The sequence below is a fragment of the Astatotilapia calliptera genome, chromosome 17 (assembly GCF_900246225.1).
Source record: "Astatotilapia calliptera chromosome 17, fAstCal1.2, whole genome shotgun sequence".
NCBI classification, from domain to species: Eukaryota; Metazoa; Chordata; class Actinopteri; order Cichliformes; family Cichlidae; genus Astatotilapia; species Astatotilapia calliptera.
In genome coordinates this window covers 3,387,721-3,406,392 of record NC_039318.1, presented here as the reverse complement: position 1 = coordinate 3,406,392, position 18,672 = coordinate 3,387,721, and the positions used below count along the sequence as shown (strand labels likewise).

The 18,672-nt window shown below is 39.7% G+C and overlaps 1 protein-coding gene across 2 annotated transcripts; it reads left to right on the top strand.

Moving 5' to 3' along the window:
• Positions 1-8,015: 8,015 nt before the first annotated feature.
• Positions 8,016-18,608, top strand: LOC113009250 (NXPE family member 3-like). 2 transcript variants are annotated; one of them, XM_026147449.1, is made up of 7 exons: positions 8,016-8,267; positions 10,123-10,276; positions 12,602-13,027; positions 15,140-15,432; positions 15,655-15,725; positions 16,656-16,862; positions 16,946-18,608. In XM_026147449.1, exons 2-7 carry the CDS (start codon positions 10,157-10,159, stop codon positions 17,497-17,499), a joined length of 1,671 nt encoding a protein of 556 aa, XP_026003234.1. In that variant the 5' UTR covers positions 8,016-8,267; positions 10,123-10,156; the 3' UTR covers positions 17,500-18,608. The 2 variants fall into 2 exon arrangements, with proteins under 2 accessions (XP_026003234.1, XP_026003235.1); XM_026147450.1 differs by lacking the exon at positions 16,656-16,862.
• The last annotated feature ends 64 nt before the right edge of the window (positions 18,609-18,672 follow it).

Sequence of the window (18,672 nt, the reverse complement as noted above, 5' to 3'; positions counted from 1 at the left end):
TCACCACGGCCTGTGTTGATGGCTGATGCCATCCACAATACACCAGGGCCAGTTATTTCTGTGAGGCCATCTTCAATAGACCAGGGCCTGTGCTGTTAGCCATCCAAATTACCCAAGGGCCTGTGTTGCTGGCCGAAAACAACCACATTTCACCAGGCCCTGTGGTGTTGCTGGATGAGGCCATCCACATTACACCAGGGCCTGTGCTACTCGTTGATACCATCTACATTTCACCAGGGCTTGTGTTGCTGGCTGATGCGATCCACAATACACAAGGGCCTGTGCTACTGGCTGATACCATCCCCATTACACCAGGGCCAGTTGTGTTTGCTGAGGATATTCACATTACGCCAGGGCCTGTGGTGTTGGCCAATAGTCAAAGGAGCTTGCAAAGAAAAGCGTCTGGACTTCTTTAAGTTGCTTGAAGACGTTTCACCTCTCATCCGAGAAGCTTCTTCAGTTCTAATGTCAAATGGTGGAGAGTCCCAGATATAAACCTAGTGGGAGTATATCTGGGACTCTTCACCATTTGACCTAGCCGAACATCATGAAATCTGTATGTGTTTCATAGTGTCGAACAATCTTTGTACAGTTAAAGCCAGCAGTTAATACATGACGGAAACACCAACGTTATCTCTTTTATGTGTTTATACACAGGTCACGCTGATTACTGAACAAAAACCCAAAGATCAGATGTTAAACAGATTTATTTGCTCTCTCTCCTCCTTAAACATGTTTTTAATGTTAGTTATAATTCAGAATTGGCGACTGAAACACGTAGGACACATAAGAACATCAGGAAATAAAACACCGATAAATATAACCTCAGTAAAAGAAGTCAGCGGGGGTTACTACAGCTGTGTACCGGGGCCTGCGCTTTGTCGGTGGGATTGCTTGCGAGGCGAGCGGGTCTATCCCACGCTTTGCCGTGAGACTGGGCAGACATCTCCAAAATCATCGAAACACTTTTGCAAAGAGGCTGTATCTTGACAAACCGACCAGACACATGAAGATTAAACCACTACATTCTCGGCTAAAAAAAATATTAAAACGGTATTTGGTAACACACAAACAGGGTTTTTCAAAGCTCAGTTCTGTTAGCTTCCACATGCTGTTGTGTGCTAGAAACAATGGCCACCAGGCCAAAGCAATGGTTTTGACTCGATCAGCGTTAACCCCGCCCCCTGAGTTTGATAAAATTATTTCATGATGAGAGCCAGGCGCCAGGACTGCCAAAATGAAATAAATAAATATATCATTAAATAATTAATTAAATGTGTCAATAATTAATTAAATGTGTCAATAATTAATTAATTACATGTGTCAATAATTTATTAATTACATGTGTCATAACTATTTATTTAATTAATTAATTCCAATTTTAATTAATTATTGCCACATTTAATTAATTATTTAATGGTGTATTTAATTAATTCATTATGGCAGTCCTGGCGTTCCATAACATTAAACATTATCTTTGTTAGAATTAGCTTTGAGTGTATATTCCAGATATCTATAGTATTATTAGAATCATGAGATTACAACACATTTACCTCTCCTCCACTTCTTTGAAGTGTCTCCCAGTGCCACTGGTTAGCATGTTTTGGTTCGTGCAACTGGTCCGTCGGGTTATTGTCTCCCCAGGAACATTTCCGTTGTCTTTTTTCCTATTTCCGTTGTGCTTTGTGTGCTTTTGCAGCGTTTTTCTTTTTGCAGCGTTTTTCTTTTTGCAAGTGTTTTCTGAGGTTGCAGTCCGTTTGGCCTCTCAGGGCCACTGTAAGGAGCTGAATAACGCGACTGAAAAAAATCGCAGTGTTTGCCCAGCTTAACGCAGACTGTTTAAATTAAGCTGCTGTTTCACATAATAAACCCTGTCAGCCGCAGTATTGCCTTCTGTCTTAACAGTTAAAGCAGTAGAGACGAGCTGTTTACATGTGCGTGGAACTCTAGCGTCATTAACCATGCTAGCTGTTAGCTTATAGCTCATGCTAGCTAACCAGCGAGCAGTTAAAAGGACAACCGAAGCTGCACAAAACACCCACAAACTTATCTCACTACAACGTAGCGCCGAAAATATGACTCGCAGCTCGAGCTCGACACAGCGTCTGTAACATAAGACTGACATCCAGCTAACCACAGCTAAAAAGATATTTAGAGAAAACTTACTGTTTCCTCAGGTTACACGAGTTTTTTCACGCTGAAAAGTTGTTGTTTTGGCTCTCACTGAAGACACTGACGCTGAAGACATAGCTGTTCTTTTGTACTGCTTTTAAGCGAAACATCCTTTGTATGTAAGGTGTTAAGGTTCACATAATTGAGGAAGGAGAGTACAAACAACCAGGTCCAGAAGATCTTGGTCAAACAATTGATTTTAATGAATACACGCGTGGGAAGACCACTGTACGCAGACAGCACTTGATCTTCGACTTAATCAAAGCATACACAGATTTTTATAGCATCAGGGTTTGAATTAACGACACCCCTTCATACGTCACAAACAGAATATATACATACGTCAAATCAAAACCACAATGACTTTTAACACAGTTTAAAAGAACGTTGTCTTCGTCTCGTCTGGAACACGAGCGCAACATCCTTCCAGACGCTGTTCCTCTTTCCAGAGACAAACATGACCAACTTCTCACCTATAAATGAGTCTAACTAGTGTGTGTGTGTGTATGTGTTGACCTTACATGCCCTCTTATCTCACCCGTTGCACTTCTGACCTTTTACCAAACCAGAGGCTCATCCTTATGTGTAATAACCTAACTGAAACTACATGTACTATGTTGAATAAATGTTTTAATCAAGAACCTCTACTAAGAGCTTAGTAAAAGAATATAAAAGTATAACAGACAATTTGAATAACCTAGTAATTCAAATAGCCTCGTCTAACCTGCTACTCAGAATAACTTAGACTCTGCTTTCACTTCTGCTTTCACTTCTGCAAACTCTCTGCAACTTCCTGTCAGCCTGCAACTTAGTCTTTCTAAAAGACACACACACTGTTTAAACCTCTGAATACAATATCAATGCTGCAGATTCTATTATTAATGCAATGGTAATGATGATGATTATTTAACAATAGCAGTAAAATAATTTCCCTGCTCCACAAAGGCCAAGGGTGTTCATCCTCTTCAGCTCTAGCGTAGACGACTGGCTCTGCCATGTTTTTAATGTTTCTTCTTTCCGTGTGTCCGCTACTTTGAAACGCTTGGGCCGCTCTGCCCGCCACAGGTTCAAACTGGTCATATCACTGCATGGCCACATCTGATTGGTAAAAAAGTTACCGGAAACTCCACTGGCAGCATGTTATCTAATGTGTTAAACTAATTATTTTTTAAAAAGTAACGAGTCAAATTTTGCAAATGTAGCGGAGTAAAAGTACCGTTTCTTCTTCACAAATGTACTCAAGTAAAAGTAAAACCTATCGTGCAATAAAGATACTTTAAAAGTACATTTTTTTCAAAAACTTACTCAAGTAAATGTAACGGAGTAAATGTAACTCGTTACTACCCACCTCTGAGTACACAAGGGACTGAGCTGCTGTTGGTAGAGGCCATCTACAGTACACCAGGGCCTGTGCTGCTGGCTGAGGCCATCTACAGCACAGAAGGGCATGTGCTGCTGTCTTAGGCCATCTACATTACATCAGGGTCTGTGCTGCTAGCTAAGGCCATCAACATTGCAACAGGGCCTGTGCTGCTGTCTTAGGCCATCTACGCCACACCAGGGCCTCAGTTTCTGTTGGTAGAGGCCATCTACAGCACACCAGGGTCTGTGCTGCTGGCTGAGGCCATCTACAAAACATCAGGGTCTGTGCTGCTGGCTAAGGCCATCTACATTACACCAGGGCCTGTGCTGATGGCGGAGGCCACCTACGTTACATCAGGGCCTTAGCTGCAGTTGGTAGAGTCCATCTAAGGAACACCAGGGCTGGTGCTGCTTGCTGAAGCCATCTACAGCACACCAGGGTGTGTGCTGTTGGCTGAAGCCTTCTAAATGACACCAGGTCCTGTGGTTCTGGCTTAGGCCTCTTTTTTTTTTTTGACTAAATAATATCAATGCAGTTTATTGTAACAAGTCCTTTTTTCCAATAAGAATATAATTTAAAAAAAGAAAAAGAAAAAGAAGGGCCAACACTACAAATACTGACTCTTTGCATAAATGTCATGTAATTGTCGATAAAAGCCTTTGAAACATATGAAGTGCTTGTAATTATATTTCAATACATCACAGAAACAACTGAAACAAAGATCTAAAAGCAGTTTTTTCCCATTGTGATGTTTTCAAAGCGTTCCGCTTAATTTTATTTTGAGCAGTCAAAAATATTCAGATGAGCAGTGTTTGTTGCTCTCAAAAGGAAAAAATAAAATAAGGTGGTTTCTATGAGGGAATGATCTGTTTTGGCTTTTCTTGATCGAGCTGTTGTTATAGGTCAGTTAAGAAATAGAGAGATATTTTTTAATGCGTATTTGCTCATTAGATTGTTTTATGTGTAAAAGAAGGCCAGCTTTGAGACTAGGTCACAGGCTGAAAGGAAACTGCATGTTTTTTGTAGACTATGAGCTCCAGACAGAGTGAAACTAAGTTCAGAGAGGTTGCCCTGGCAACAGACCTTAGAAAGGGGAAGTTATTGCAAGCTGCACAGGAAGTTTTAGTGCACAGGCATATTCATAAATCAGACACAGAAAAGAGGAACTGAATAGAAGAAGTTTTGTTTGTAATGAAACTGTGTGTGTCACGTGGGACGTGTGTGACGTCTGAAGTACCGAAATAACACCATATAAGACACATGTTGAGCTGGTAATGTTAGAGATCCTGCAACTGGCGTTTTGGGCTGTGAAGGGGTCTCTCTCTTCCGGAAGATGATTGAATAAAAAGAAATATAAAATGTTTTGACCGCTATGAGTTGGGTTTTCTCTGTTCTATCATGGGGACTGTCATGAAACGCTGTGTGGCAGGCAGGAGATGTGGACCCAAAATGCAGGACTCACAGACTCAGGGGAAGAACTCAAAATCACAGCTTTATTTGCTGGCAGGAAAAAAAACATATAAACTAAACTAGGGAAACAACAAACTAAAACTCACAGGGAGATCCACACAGCATGAGGGACAACACGACACTGACTCAGAGAAACACAGGGTTTAAATACACTGGGAAGTAACGAGGGGAATGAGACACAGAAGGAGAGCACAGCTGGGAGAAATCAGAACTGACAAGACAAGGGAGCAAAGTAGGATACACTCACATGAGACATAGACCTTCAAAGTAAAACAGGAATTAGCACAGACGCAAACTAGACTAGGGGAGACAGAGCAACTAAGAAACACAGACAACACCAACTCAGAGAACTAAACAGAATACAAGAAAACCAAACTAAGACACTACACTAAAGAATAAGCTGGGACAACAAAGAGAACTAAGAACATAATACAAAAAACTCAGAGGCACAAGAAACTCAAAACACTGGGTCACTGACCCAGGACCGTGACAGGGACAAAAGAGTTAAACTGTGGTTTAATACTGTGTACACATTGCATGGTCTGAATGGTCATCTGAATAACTGAGTTCAGACTAAGTCAGGATTAAACATTGCATTCCCTTTCATCTGAGAAATGTTTCAGGTCAAGCATGCCCATATGGAAAAGAAATAGTAAAAACTTATATGTGATTACTCATGAAAGTGGCCACTTTCATGAGTAAATCATATAAGGCTTACATGATTTACTCATGAAAGTGGCCACTTTCTCATTACTTTCATATATTGTTTTAGTAAGTATCCACAAGTTTCATTATATAATTTTTCAAGGGATCTTACAGTGGGGCAAAAAAGTATTTAGTCAGCCACCGATTGTGCAAGTTCCCCCACTTAAAATGATGACAGAGGTCAGTAATTTGCACCAGAGGTACACTTCAACTGTGAGAGACAGAATGTGAAAAAAAAAAAATCCATTAATCCACATGGTAGGATTTGTAAAGAATTTATTCGTAAATCAGGGTGGAAAATAAGTATTTGGTCAATAACAAAAATACAACTCAATACTTTGTAACATAACCTTTGTTGGCAATAACAGAGGTCAAACGTTTACTATAGGTCTTTACCAGGTTTGCACACACAGTAGCTGGTATTTTGGCCCATTCCTCCATGCAGATCTTCTCGAGAGCAGTGATGTTTTGGGGCTGTCGCCGAGCAACACGGACTTTCAACTCCCGCCACAGATTTTCTATGGGGTTGAGGTCTGGAGACTGGCTAGGCCACTCCAGGACTTTCAAATGCTTCTTACGGAGCCACTCCTTTGTTGCCCAGGCGGTGTGTTTTGGATCATTGTCATGTTGGAAGACCCAGCCTCGTTTCATCTTCAAAGTTCTCACTGATGGAAGGAGGTTTTGGCTCAAAATCTCACGATACATGGCCCCATTCATTCTGTCCTTAACACGGATCAGTCGTCCTGTCCCCTTGGCAGAAAAACAGCCCCATAGCATGATGTTTCCACCCCCATGCTTCACAGTAGGTATGGTGTACTTGGGATGCAACTCAGTATTCTTCTTCCTCCAAACACGACGAGTTGAGTTTATACCAAAAAGTTCTACTTTGGTTTCATCTGACCACATGACATTCTCCCAATCCTCTGCTGTATCATCCATGTGCTCTCTGGCAAACTTCAGACGGGCCTGGACATGCACTGGCTTCAGCAGCAGAACACGTCTGGCACTGCGGGATTTGATTCCCTGCCGATGTAGTGTGTTACTGATGGTGACCTTTGTTACTGTGGTCCCAGCTCTCTGCAGGTCATTCACCAGGTCCACCCGTGTGGTTCTGGGATCTTTGCTCACCGTTCTCATGATCATTTTGACCCCACGGGATGAGATCTTGCGTGGAGCCCCAGATCGAGGGAGATTATCAGTGGTCTTGTATGTCTTCCATTTTCTGATGATTGCTCCCACAGTTGATTTTTTTCACACCAAGCTGCTTGCCTATTGTAGATTCACTCTTCCCAGTCTGGTGCAGGTCTACAATACTTTTCCTGGTGTCCTTCGAAAGCTCTTTGGTCTTGGCCATGGCGGAGTTTGGAGTCTGACTGTTTGAGGCTGTGGACAGGTGTCTTTTATACAGATGATGAGTTCAAACAGGTGCCATTCATACAGGTAACGAGTGGGGGACAGAAAAGCTTCTTACAGAAGACGTTACAGGTCTGTGAGAGCCAGAGATTTTCCTTGTTTGAGGTGACCAAATACTTATTTTCCACCCTAATTTACGAATAAATTCTTTACAAATCCTACCATGTGGATTCATGGATTTTTTTTTCACATTCTGTCTCTCACAGTTGAAGTGTACCTCTGGTGCAAATTACTGACCTCTGTCATCATTTTAAGTGGGGGAACTTGCACAATCGGTGGCTGACTAAATACTTTTTTGCCCCACTGTATGTATATATGTAGCTGTAGCCAGTCTTATTCATGATCTCACTGAGGCCTTTGCAGAACAGCAGTGGGGACAGCGCATCTCTTTGGTAGCACTTGATGGTGACTTATCGTATGGGCTTGAAGTTGGCCTGTAGTGTTGCACTCCACATAGAGTTTCCGATGAAGGATCCAGGTGTGGGGATATTCTTCTTTTTGACATCCATAATCTAGAGGGGTTTTGGAGCCAGCCTTTGGACGCAATTCCCAGAAATAAGGAGTGACAAAGAGTGAGCAAATGTTCTCTTGTACAGCCACGACAATAATCAGGTGGTGAAAGGCCTTGTAGGAGGAGAACATGTTCAGAGGTAAAAATGTGTGGGGGGGCAGGAGTGCTTGATGAGGAACCCAACGTGGTTGTGGAGAGTCTCCCCTCTTCCAGTTATTGTGCCGTTCTCATCCTCCATCCCACAGAGTAAAAAAAATACTCAGTAAAAGCAAAGGGGTATAGAGAGAAACACACTGACACTACTGGCCAAGTAAGAACAAAATCCAAGTCAATGCTGAAGTACTCCTGTCCATGTTTTTCTATCCTCCTGCGTGGAAAGTGGCGCCGCATGACGTCACACATAAACAGGAAATAACGATAGTGAGCGGTGCTGTGGAGAAAGAATTAAGAAATCACGACCTGTCGGATTTAAAATATTAACACACAAATACAATGTAAAGCTATCAGTAACAGTTAAGACGGACGAAGTCTGAGTTTGGTCCCAGTACGACGTGTCGTTTTCCCAGCTCCAGGAAATCAGCAGGCTCAATGGTCCAGAACGGCACAGATCAGGTCCTGCAGCACGTCAAACCTGTGAGTCACGCTTTGTGCTAAGAAAGACTTAAGTAGGGGAGACCGGGGATAGTTGTAACATTTTTGACATTTCTGTCTGTAAATTGGAGCTCTTTTAAGGTAGTGGATTCAAAATGTAATGCAAAGTATTTACATGTCTCGGCTATTAAATAGTGCAGCTATTTTCTCTGCAGCACAATTACCCATTGCATGGTATGGCCTCAAACACAAAGAGTGAAATGTTACAATTAACCCCATAGTCTGGGTTAGTTGTAACATATCCCGGGGTGAAATGTAACACAATGAAATAAGGGTACTAACAAAACATTAACATGTAATCTTTGTTTATTCAACACATGAATGCACTTAGAGCCATTTATGTAGCTGTGTGTGTGTGTGTGTGACAGAATGCAGAAATCTAGCTTTTGAACATATTCCAACCCCCCAAAAAAGACAAATTATGGAATTTTCTGTTTTCTGCAACTGAATATTTCATTAATTTTGGTTGGTCTTCCTTGCGTTTGGCCTCATTGGCTCAGTGGGCATTATAACCTACAACTCTTGCACCAATTTTGAACATAACAATGAAGCTGAAAAAATTTAGTTGTTCACCAGCATCGCAATTCCATTACTTTTTATCATGGCTTACCTTGGTGTGGTTTGCAGAGTGCTTCAGAAAGATGAGGAAATCTGTTTCTTGCACCCATCCTGATTTATTTCCACTACCAGTACTTCCTACTGGTCCATCTCTGACACAGTGTGGGAATGTGTATGTGTGGGAACACAAACAGTGGAGGAATTTTGTTCCCAATGGCATTAACCGCATATACAAAGGTGACCAGTGAACCTCTCTCTGCTGATGTCATTGCCCCAACTTGTTTAATATAAGTTAAAGTAATAGTGTGGTAAGTTGTAACATCTGCATTAACCCAGACTGTTGCTGTTACAACTGACCCAGACTCCTATAGCCATGAACTAGCTAACATTACAGCCAACGGCTAAAACATTAGCTCTAAAGACTTACACAGAATATATCCCCATAGACATACAAATAACATAATTTAAGTTTGATGAGTTTAACTGCAAAGCAGATAATGCTATTAGAAATTGAAATAAAGTAGAAAAACTTACTTTTTGGCATACAAATTACTTTTTTTCGTGTTAAATTGTTTGTGTTTGACAAAATGTGCTGATTTTTCACATGTGATAGCAGAACTGAGTTGGGCATGCACAGGATTAATCACATCATTTGAAACTTAGCCCTGATTGGAGAAATTGGAAGTGTTACAACTGACCCACGTTACAACTATCCCCGGTCTCCCCTACAATAACTAGAGTCAGTTATCCGCAAAAACAAACATGACGAGGTCATATTTGTTAGGATAAGACCATATGTCATTTATGTTTATTTATCCCAAAGTTGTGAAATTCAACTACAGCTGTCATAAGTGTGCGTGCGTGTGTGTGAAAACCTAGATGAATATGGAAATGCACAGTAGTTTATACAGGAACCATTTTCCTTGTTTTAGTTTTATATTGTTTTAAATGCAGGGAAAACGTGCTGCTGTTGTACTGAAGGGTTAAAGTACCAAATAATCATAAACAGCCAAAATAAATAAATATCTGCTTACACCTATGAGTAATGTTGAAAGCTCATTTATATTTTACAGGCTGGGCCGCAATCATTATAACGTTCAAATATTTTGATGAAAAATCACTCCATGTTTATTAGCTGGCAGATGTTCATCATCTTCTATGATTCCAGAGAAGTTTTATGAGAAGTTTTATGAGAACTTTTCTTTTCTTTTCTTTTCTTTTCTTTTTGAATAAATAGTTACCAACCCTTTTTTTTTTCTTTAATTTTTACCTGTACCAGGTGAGCTGGGAAAGATGAGTACTGTTCATCGATCATGAAATTCCAAGTTTATAAAAGAAAGGTCTGCACATGCCTTCCAAGGTATGGCTGCATCTTCCTATTCTTGGTCGTGTTTGCCTTAAGCTTCGTGATAGATTTCATGGACATCCTGGAGGTGAGGAATTGTTTTTTCATTCATTTATACATCTTTTCTCTTACGCTTGTCCAATTCAGGGTCATGAGGGCTGTCCCAGCTGTCTTTGGGGAGGAGGCAGGGTGCACCGTGCACATAGAGACAGACAACTATTCACACTCACATTCACACCTATGGACAATTTAGAATCACCAGTTAACCTAACCCCACTAATTGCATGTCTCTTTATTCATTTATTTGGGACTTAAATCATTTTAGGCAGTGAGATAAGGTTCAAGAACTGTGTTTTTAGAATAGTTTCATTTAATGACAGGCATTGTTTTTGTTTTGTTTTTTTACATTTCAAAATTAGCAGTGTAGTTTTCTTGCCAATGGTTTCTGTATTTAACTGGAATGTTGTAAATATAACCAGCAGACATGATGGTGAAGGATTGATCTGTGAACTCTATGTGGCAAATAAATGTCTACCTGTGCTAACCAAGAAGCATTGTAAACAGGTGTATTTATCTTATTTCCACCAGTCCTGATACGAGAGTAATTCTTTCACCTAGCATGTAACAAATAAATCTAAACCAATTTAAAAAGTGATTGGTGATTATACCCCCACATTCCATACATTATACACCTCTCCAGAAGTCCCACAGTCACTGTGAGTGGAAACACATGTAAAAAATGTTTGTACAAAATGGCCTTGGGCACCTTAAATAGCAACATAATGGCTTCTTACACAAAAAATACAATTTCTAATCTGACAACTTAACTATAAACTTTGAAAAAAGTAACAAAATAGGAGTATATTTCACAAATAATTATTTTAAATATTGCTTCAGTAAAAATGTTTAAAATCCACAGTATACTACTAAAAGTTTTCAAATCTATTACAATCGACTGTGCTGTTCTCATTGTCAAATACAAATTCTTTTCCATTATGTGTATTTTGTCGTATATGATAGGAAAGGTCTAGAAGTTACTCCATAGTCATTTGCAATTACACTGTAAGGAGGGGAAGTCTTATTTCCTATTTACCCATTGGTAAAACTAAATACCTACACTAACTGAGCAAAAGAATGAGAAACAATATACAGAATCTTCAAGTTTTATTTGTTTTGTCCCTTTTACCAGGACAAGGTAACTCCATAAACCTTTTTTTAGGTTTGCCCCCTTATGATTGAGGAGACACGCTGAAGCTCACTCACCAGATAGCTTCCAACTCTCTTTACTTGTAAGCACAATCAATGAAGAGCAGTTACAACCCACTCTCTGAATAATGATTTGTATTCACAATGTAAGAAGAGAAGGTTAACATGCTCCATAATATGGGCTGCATCAAAAATATTGTGCAGTTAAAATGTGCAAACATCATTGTTTTTTTTGTTTTTTTGTTGAAAAACAACAAAAATCTATCTAGTACGACCATCTTTTTTTTTAACTACTCAGAAGGTACTCATTAGTTTAAAAAAAATAGATGAAGTATCCATCCATGTAATTTGAAAGTTTTGTCATAATTTCTTTCTCTTGCAGTGTATTTTTAATCTTTACTGTAAAAGTCCAGGTCAAAAGAAAATTAAACCATGAGTCACGGGCAAGCAACATGACTTACTATGTGTTAATAGACCTCTCTGCATTGACTCATACTTGTTATTAATCTCTGTCTTCCTTCTCTCTCCCCAACCGGTCGCAGCAGATAGCCGCCCCTCCCTGACCCTGCTTCTGCCGTAGGTTTCTTCCTGTTAAAAGGGAGTTTTTCCTTCCCACTGTCGCAAAAGTGCTTGCTCATAAGGGGTCATACGATTGTTGGGTTCTTCTCTATATGTATTATTGTAGGATCGATCTTACAATATAAAGCACTTTGTTTGTATAGCGACTTTTGTATTGATTTTGTGCTGTATAAATAAAATTCAATTGAATTGACCGTGGACCACAAATTACGCCCTTGGAACTGTTCTGTAGGATGGATGTCTGGAAAGATGGCTGGCTTTGTTGCCTCATTGTCCTAAATAGAGCCAACATTGTGATAAAGTGCATGTTCATGGTAAATCATCTCTTTCTGTCAGTTTAATGTTAATGTTAACCCAGACAAACCTGAAGTAACTCAGATATTGGAACAAGCTCGGGTTTAGTGCACTCATTTGTATTTGACATCTTCACTGAATAGTTTATTAATTTTACTGAAGATTGAAGATCAAGCAGATGTGGATCATTAGACATTTGTATTGGCACAAATAAGACATGAAAGTAGGAAATACAATTTCAAGAGAAACGTTTTATTGTAATTTGTTAACTGCTGGCCATTTATTTGATGGATTTTTGTGTCTGCTGTGCTCTCTCTCTGTTTCCCATTTTCAGAATACTGTGAAATCTACCATCCATAGCTCATATGCAGACAGACATTATGACTTCTGCAAATTCCAACCACTGTCCCTTAAGGAGACTCGTGAAGAACACCTCCTATTAAAGTCCATCGCTTGGCCTGAAACTCCACCTTTACCATTTCCTCATTACCTGAGCAAGACCAGTGATCCCTCACACAGCAGCTTCACCATTCTCTCAGGGAGGGAAGACGGAGAGTGGCACAAAGATGATAACCTGGAGATTCTGATCAAAATGTACGACTTCCAGGGGCTTCCAAAGAAATTTGGGGGAGACGTTTTACTTGCCCGGCTCCATAACCCGACTCTTGGTGCAGGTGTGGTAGGGCAAGTGGTGGATCATCTCAATGGCTCCTATTCTGCTGTGTTCTATTTACCCTGGGAAGGAAACGCAGAGGTTGAGGTGATGCTAAAACTGAATTTCAATGTGATCATGGTCTTTCAGTCAACCTTCCTTTTTAATACAATATGATCTTCAGACAAAGGTAGGATTCTCATTTCAAGATAGTAGACTAAACAAGACACAGGTGCAAACGATTAAAATAAGGATAGGGAAGTAAAATTCAGACACAGGAGACAACTTTCAAAGTAAAACACAGAAATGGTAACAGAATCTAACCAATCAGACACAATTCACACTTGACATAAAATGAACTAAATCTGAAAGCCAAGCTATAAACACTGAAAAAAAAGGTTTCAGGTCCTAAAAGGACATGGAAGTTAGCTCTAATTTGGCACTTGTCACGTTTAACTTTAAACTTTGTTAAAACTTCAACTGCACCCAGTCAAAAAGCCACACTCTAAAGCCGAGACCACATTTTTGTGCATGACTCTTACTGCAACCAACTTTAAGCATCAATATTATGTGATACATCATACAACCTCACTTCCAAAAAAGTATGGACGAAGTGATTTGCAAATATCATAAATCAAGATTTTCTTCATAATAGAACAATATAACAAGTTTAAACTGAGAAAATGTCCTGCTGTAAGGAGAAAAAATGTCATTTTGAATTTAATGGTAGCAATACATGTTGAAAAAGTTAGAACTGGGTCGTGTTTACCACTGTGTGGCATCTCTTCTTCTTTTAACAACTAAGGAAACCAAATTTTGTATCATCCTCACTTGATATAGGATTCTAGTGGCTTAACAGGCCTCATTTTATTTTCCTAATGTTGGTCAAAGTCTGTACTGTAGGTAGCCCAATTAAGCAGTATGTGACTCTTCTACTATGAAGCCATGATGTTGCAAAAGATGCACTGTTTGCTTTTGCATTCTCTTTCTGAAACATGAAAGTCTTCCCATGAAAATGCCATCATCTAGATGGGAGCATATATTCCTGTAAAACCTGTAGAAGAACGGATCCTCCCACCAAGCACTGATGATGCTTTTCCACATGTGCAAGCTGCCAGTTCCAATAGCATTAATGTGGTGCGCCTGACATCAGAGAAGCAGGCTTTTGAACGGAGTGCTACTAACATGTTTCCTTTCCTCTTTATTAGAATTTCAATTCATATGACCACAGAGCAGTTTTTTCCACTTTGTCTTAATCCAAATGACCTTAGCCCAGAGATGATAGTGGTGTTTCTTTATCATGTTCACATGTTGCGTCTTCTTTTCAGGATAGATCTTTAACCTGCACTTGTGAATTGCATGGTGAACTGTGTTCACAGAGTGATTTCTGGGAGTGTTCCTGGGGTCACACAGTGATTTCCATGACAGAATTATGCATGCTGTCTGTAAGCCTGAAGGTCATAGCTATCTAATATTTTTTCCCCTTATCCCATGCTTACAGAGATTTCTCCAAGATGCTTGATGATATTATATATTGTAGGTGCCGAAATATGCTAAGTGTTTTCAATCCTACATTTTGGAGCATTGTTCTGAAATTTTTCCACAATTTGTAATTTTTGCATATTTTCTTTTATTCAAAGAAACTGGGCCTCTCTGAAATGTTCTTTATACCCAAATATGTTACTACCATGTTGCCCATTAATCTAATTACTGCCAAATCCAACTGTGTTTTAGTAGAGCTCACTTTTCCACTTTTCTTTCCATTATCCCAATTTTTTTTGAGATGCTGCCATCAAATCCAAATTGAACTTCTATTTCTTAGAAAATAGTCAAATCTTCAAACTTCTAAAAGTATGTTTAAAATGAACAAAGAAAAAAAATGTATATATATAAAATGTATTTCTGTTCCCTTACAGATAAATACTCAGAGAGTGCACTGGTGTGGTAGCGGTTTGCACTCTTGGAGTACTTCTTTTGCTTGTTGATTTCTAAAGCAACTAAAACCATATTAATACTGATAAGATGACCACTATACATCGATATACATGATGTCTAAAAGTGTGGTTTGCATATTTAACTTCAACCATTTGTTCTTGTCATAAGCAGTATGCCGAGGCATGATCATTATGACGTCATCATGATCTAAGGGAAGTTTAGCTGTGCTGTATGCCAATCCACAGGGAAATACACAAATAGGAATGTCATTCTTTGTCCTCCCAGGTAACACTGGTTCACCCCAGTGAGGCAATCACAGTGCTGCGCAGTCTGACCAGAAAACACCCTGACAGGATTTACTTCAAGAGCTTCTTCCGCTCAGGCTACATCAATGAAACTACTGTCTGTAACGTATGTTTGCGTCCAACCCAGCAGCCTGTGTGCAACTACACTGACCTCAGTACAGGCGAGCCGTGGTTCTGCTACAAGCCAAAGAATCTGAGTTGTGATACCAGGATCAATCACTCCAAAGGAAGGCTTAAAAAAAACCTCATGACCACAGAGACCCTTTTTCAAAGGTGTGTATATGCCACATTATCTGTGTGACCTAAATGGGGAATTTCTAAAGTCGAGGCAAAAAGTGGGTTTTGAGGCTTTTCTTCCAAAAAGCTAATTATTTTCACTCGGATATGAAGAAAACTTCGTCTGTACTTGTGTTAATGGTAAATGGGCAAAAAAAAGGGTATTTTTGTTTTGTTCTCTGCAATCTAAATCATTTTGTTGCGTGTGCTTTGCCTCAGTGATGTCAACATGAAAGTCTCCATTCCAGCTTCAGGACCTTCCTGTGTCACTGTTTTGCCAAAAACTAAAGGTAAATTACAAGTTTTCCAATTTTTTACATTTTTTTTAGTAGTATGGAGTAAGCTAAAAGTTTTTGGATGCGATGTTAGTGTTCATGTGGAGAGATAATCCCTAAGAAGTTTTTTTCAGTGCTCCTTCAGAAGCTTGACTGCTACACATGGATCACTCCCTGGAAGCCATGTTCTGTGCCCTTGCAGTGCTGGGTCTTCGTAACTGTGTCAAAACACAACTTGTCTTGATCTCACAATTTTCTTTGCACTGTGTGTGGGCCCACAGTTGTGTGCTGATACATACTACATGTTCAGTTTCCAGTGGATATACTCAGACTTCCCAAAATGTTACAGTACAGCTGTCCTTCAGGAATTCACCTGCACAAACCTGTAAATGTCAAACAGTGACTACAGTTCCAGTTGATCTCCCACTGGATGTGCTCTCTGCACAAATTTAAGGTCCATAAGTAAATGTAAGTGATTATAACAGGACCTTCCAGATGCAATTTAAAAGTAGCTGCAACAGAAGAGTGTCATAAATGAACCATGAGCAAGAGATAAGGTTTTTGGTTTTTCTGACTAGTTTCCAAAATGTTTTGATCACAACACAAGCTGCACTTAGCAGATAAAATGCTGAATGAAGTGCACCCTCTCTCTTTAATCTTCAGTTTGAGGCAAGTTTTCAACATCCACATATGTGGTGAGTTGTAAGGTTTACAATCAAGACAGATTATGATATGTTCAAAGCTGCCATGATTTCATGTAGATGGCCACAGGGTTAAACTGTTCCAAAACTAATATAGTGGTGTGAAGTCTTGCATCTGTAGTATGATGGTAGAGTGGCTTTTTTTCTCTGGAATTTGCTTAACTTACGCATGATTGCCACAGTAAGATTAGACTTATCAGCTGGTTAAAAATATACTATTATTTATTTTTTAACGTCTTCTCAGGTTGGTCCATGGTGAGTAGGCGCACTGTGAAGTCTAGACCCTCTGGGTATTATTTCCACGGTGTGTGGCGAGCATTACGTGGCCACAGAGTTCCTCACTTCAACACTTCCTCAGCTATCACTCAGTGTCTGAAAGGAAAGGTGGTTCATATATACGGAGACTCCACCGTCAGGCAGTGGTTTGAATACTTTAACGCAACACTACCAGGTAGCTGCTCCACAAACCTCTCTGGCAACAATTTGATTTTTTTCACAGTGAAACTTAAATCATTCTCTCTGTATTATTTTCAGATCTTAAGGAGTTTAACCTGCATAGCCAGAAAAAAATTGGACCTTATATGGCTCTAGACTATGTGAACAACATCTTGGTGACATACCGCTGCCATGGTCCTCCTATCAGGTTTTCCAAAGTCCCAATCAGCGAGTTGCGCTATATTGCCAACGAATTAGACAGCTTGACTGGAGGCAGCGATACCGTCGTAGTTCTTGGCATTTGGTCGCACTTCAGCACTTTCCCCGTTGAGGTCTACATCCGGCGTTTGCAGAGCATCCGCAGGGCGGTGGTGCGGCTGCTGTCCAGGGCTCCAGATACACTGGTTGTCATTCGGACTGCAAACCCAAAAAATCTGACGCTCTATGAGACAATCACTAACAGCGACTGGTACTCGCTGCAGCGTGACAAGGTGCTCAGGGCCATGTTCAAAGGACTGAATGTCCATCTGGTGGATGCTTGGGAGATGGTCGTGGCCCACAACCTGCCACATGAACTCCACCCACAGCCTCCAATTATTGAAAACATGATTAATGTTCTCTTGTCCTACATATGCCCTAAAAAAGGTGGCTAGATGTGATTGTTTTTCAGCAGCCCATGCACACACACATTTATTCCTTGCTTATTTATAACAGAGATAAATAGTAATGAATAATTAAACTGAGCCTTTGGATTCTCATGCAACAATCCAGGAAATACTGGAACTCCTTATCTGACACACAAGCAGGATTTACATAAGGGAATATTGCCTCATACAGGCTCATTCCAATGAACCAATCTATGACACACTATGAATGTTTTATTGACAGTAGGTTGTAATTCAAAGTCACTTATTGAGTAGTTTACTCATTACCACAAAAGAAGTAAGCTTCACTATGCTGCCTTGCTTCCAAAGAAAATGTGTTTCGCCACAGTCATCTTTTCAGTGCAACTCTTATTGTGTTTTCTGCAGCAAATCAAATAACACAAAAAGGCAAAATAAAAACGTAAAAAGGGGTAACATTGAGCAAAGTTAGAAATAATTCAAATGTTTGCCATAGATATATATTCAGGTGGACATAAAAATACCGAAATTAATGCTACTAAGAAGGGACATAAGATGGGATATAACATCTCGAAATAGTCACTGATTGTTAATTTAATAATGCTAAACATTACTTTATAAAATATGTAAACCCTGTAAAATGACGTCAGATTTTACACAACACTGCCAGTGAATTTGCATCTATTTCTAGAGTACTGTTGGGAGCATTAATCTGACTGACTTCTCAGGTATTACCTCTAGAGTTAAGTGTTTACTGAAAATATCACAAGACACGTGAATGTATTTTCTGGATTCATGAAAGGACAAAAACAAGAAAAATGTTCTCCAGCTGAATGAAAAGAAAAAGGAAGTCCTTGTCTTTGCCCGTGACAGATTAAGTTAATGACAACTTAGGTTCTCTTGCCACATTTGCTAAATCTTCTATCAGGAACCTTGGTGTAACGTTTGACTCTGTCTTCACTGTCAATGCTTACTTTAAATCTCTGGTTCGTTCTTATTTCTGTTACTTGGATCACCAGGTTGAGTTCTACTGTGTCAGGCTTTGGATTGATATTTGTTATTTATGCCTTTATTTTATCACATCTGGATTACTGTAAATTCATTGTTTACTGGTTTTAATAAAGCATCCTTGGAATGCCTGCAGGTTGTTCAGAACGCTACCCACATACATTAATCCAGGTGCACTGACTGAATTATGCTAAG

Coding starts and splice junctions, on each gene's coding strand:
- LOC113009250 (XM_026147449.1), top strand. CDS start 10,157: ATGAAATTCCAAGTTTATAAAAGAAAGGTCTGCACATGCCTTCCAAGG. Junction 15,433..15,654: donor ACAGAGACCCTTTTTCAAAG/GTGTGTATATGC, acceptor GCTTTGCCTCAG/TGATGTCAACATGAAAGTCT. Junction 15,726..16,655: donor TGTTTTGCCAAAAACTAAAG/GTAAATTACAAG, acceptor ACGTCTTCTCAG/GTTGGTCCATGGTGAGTAGG.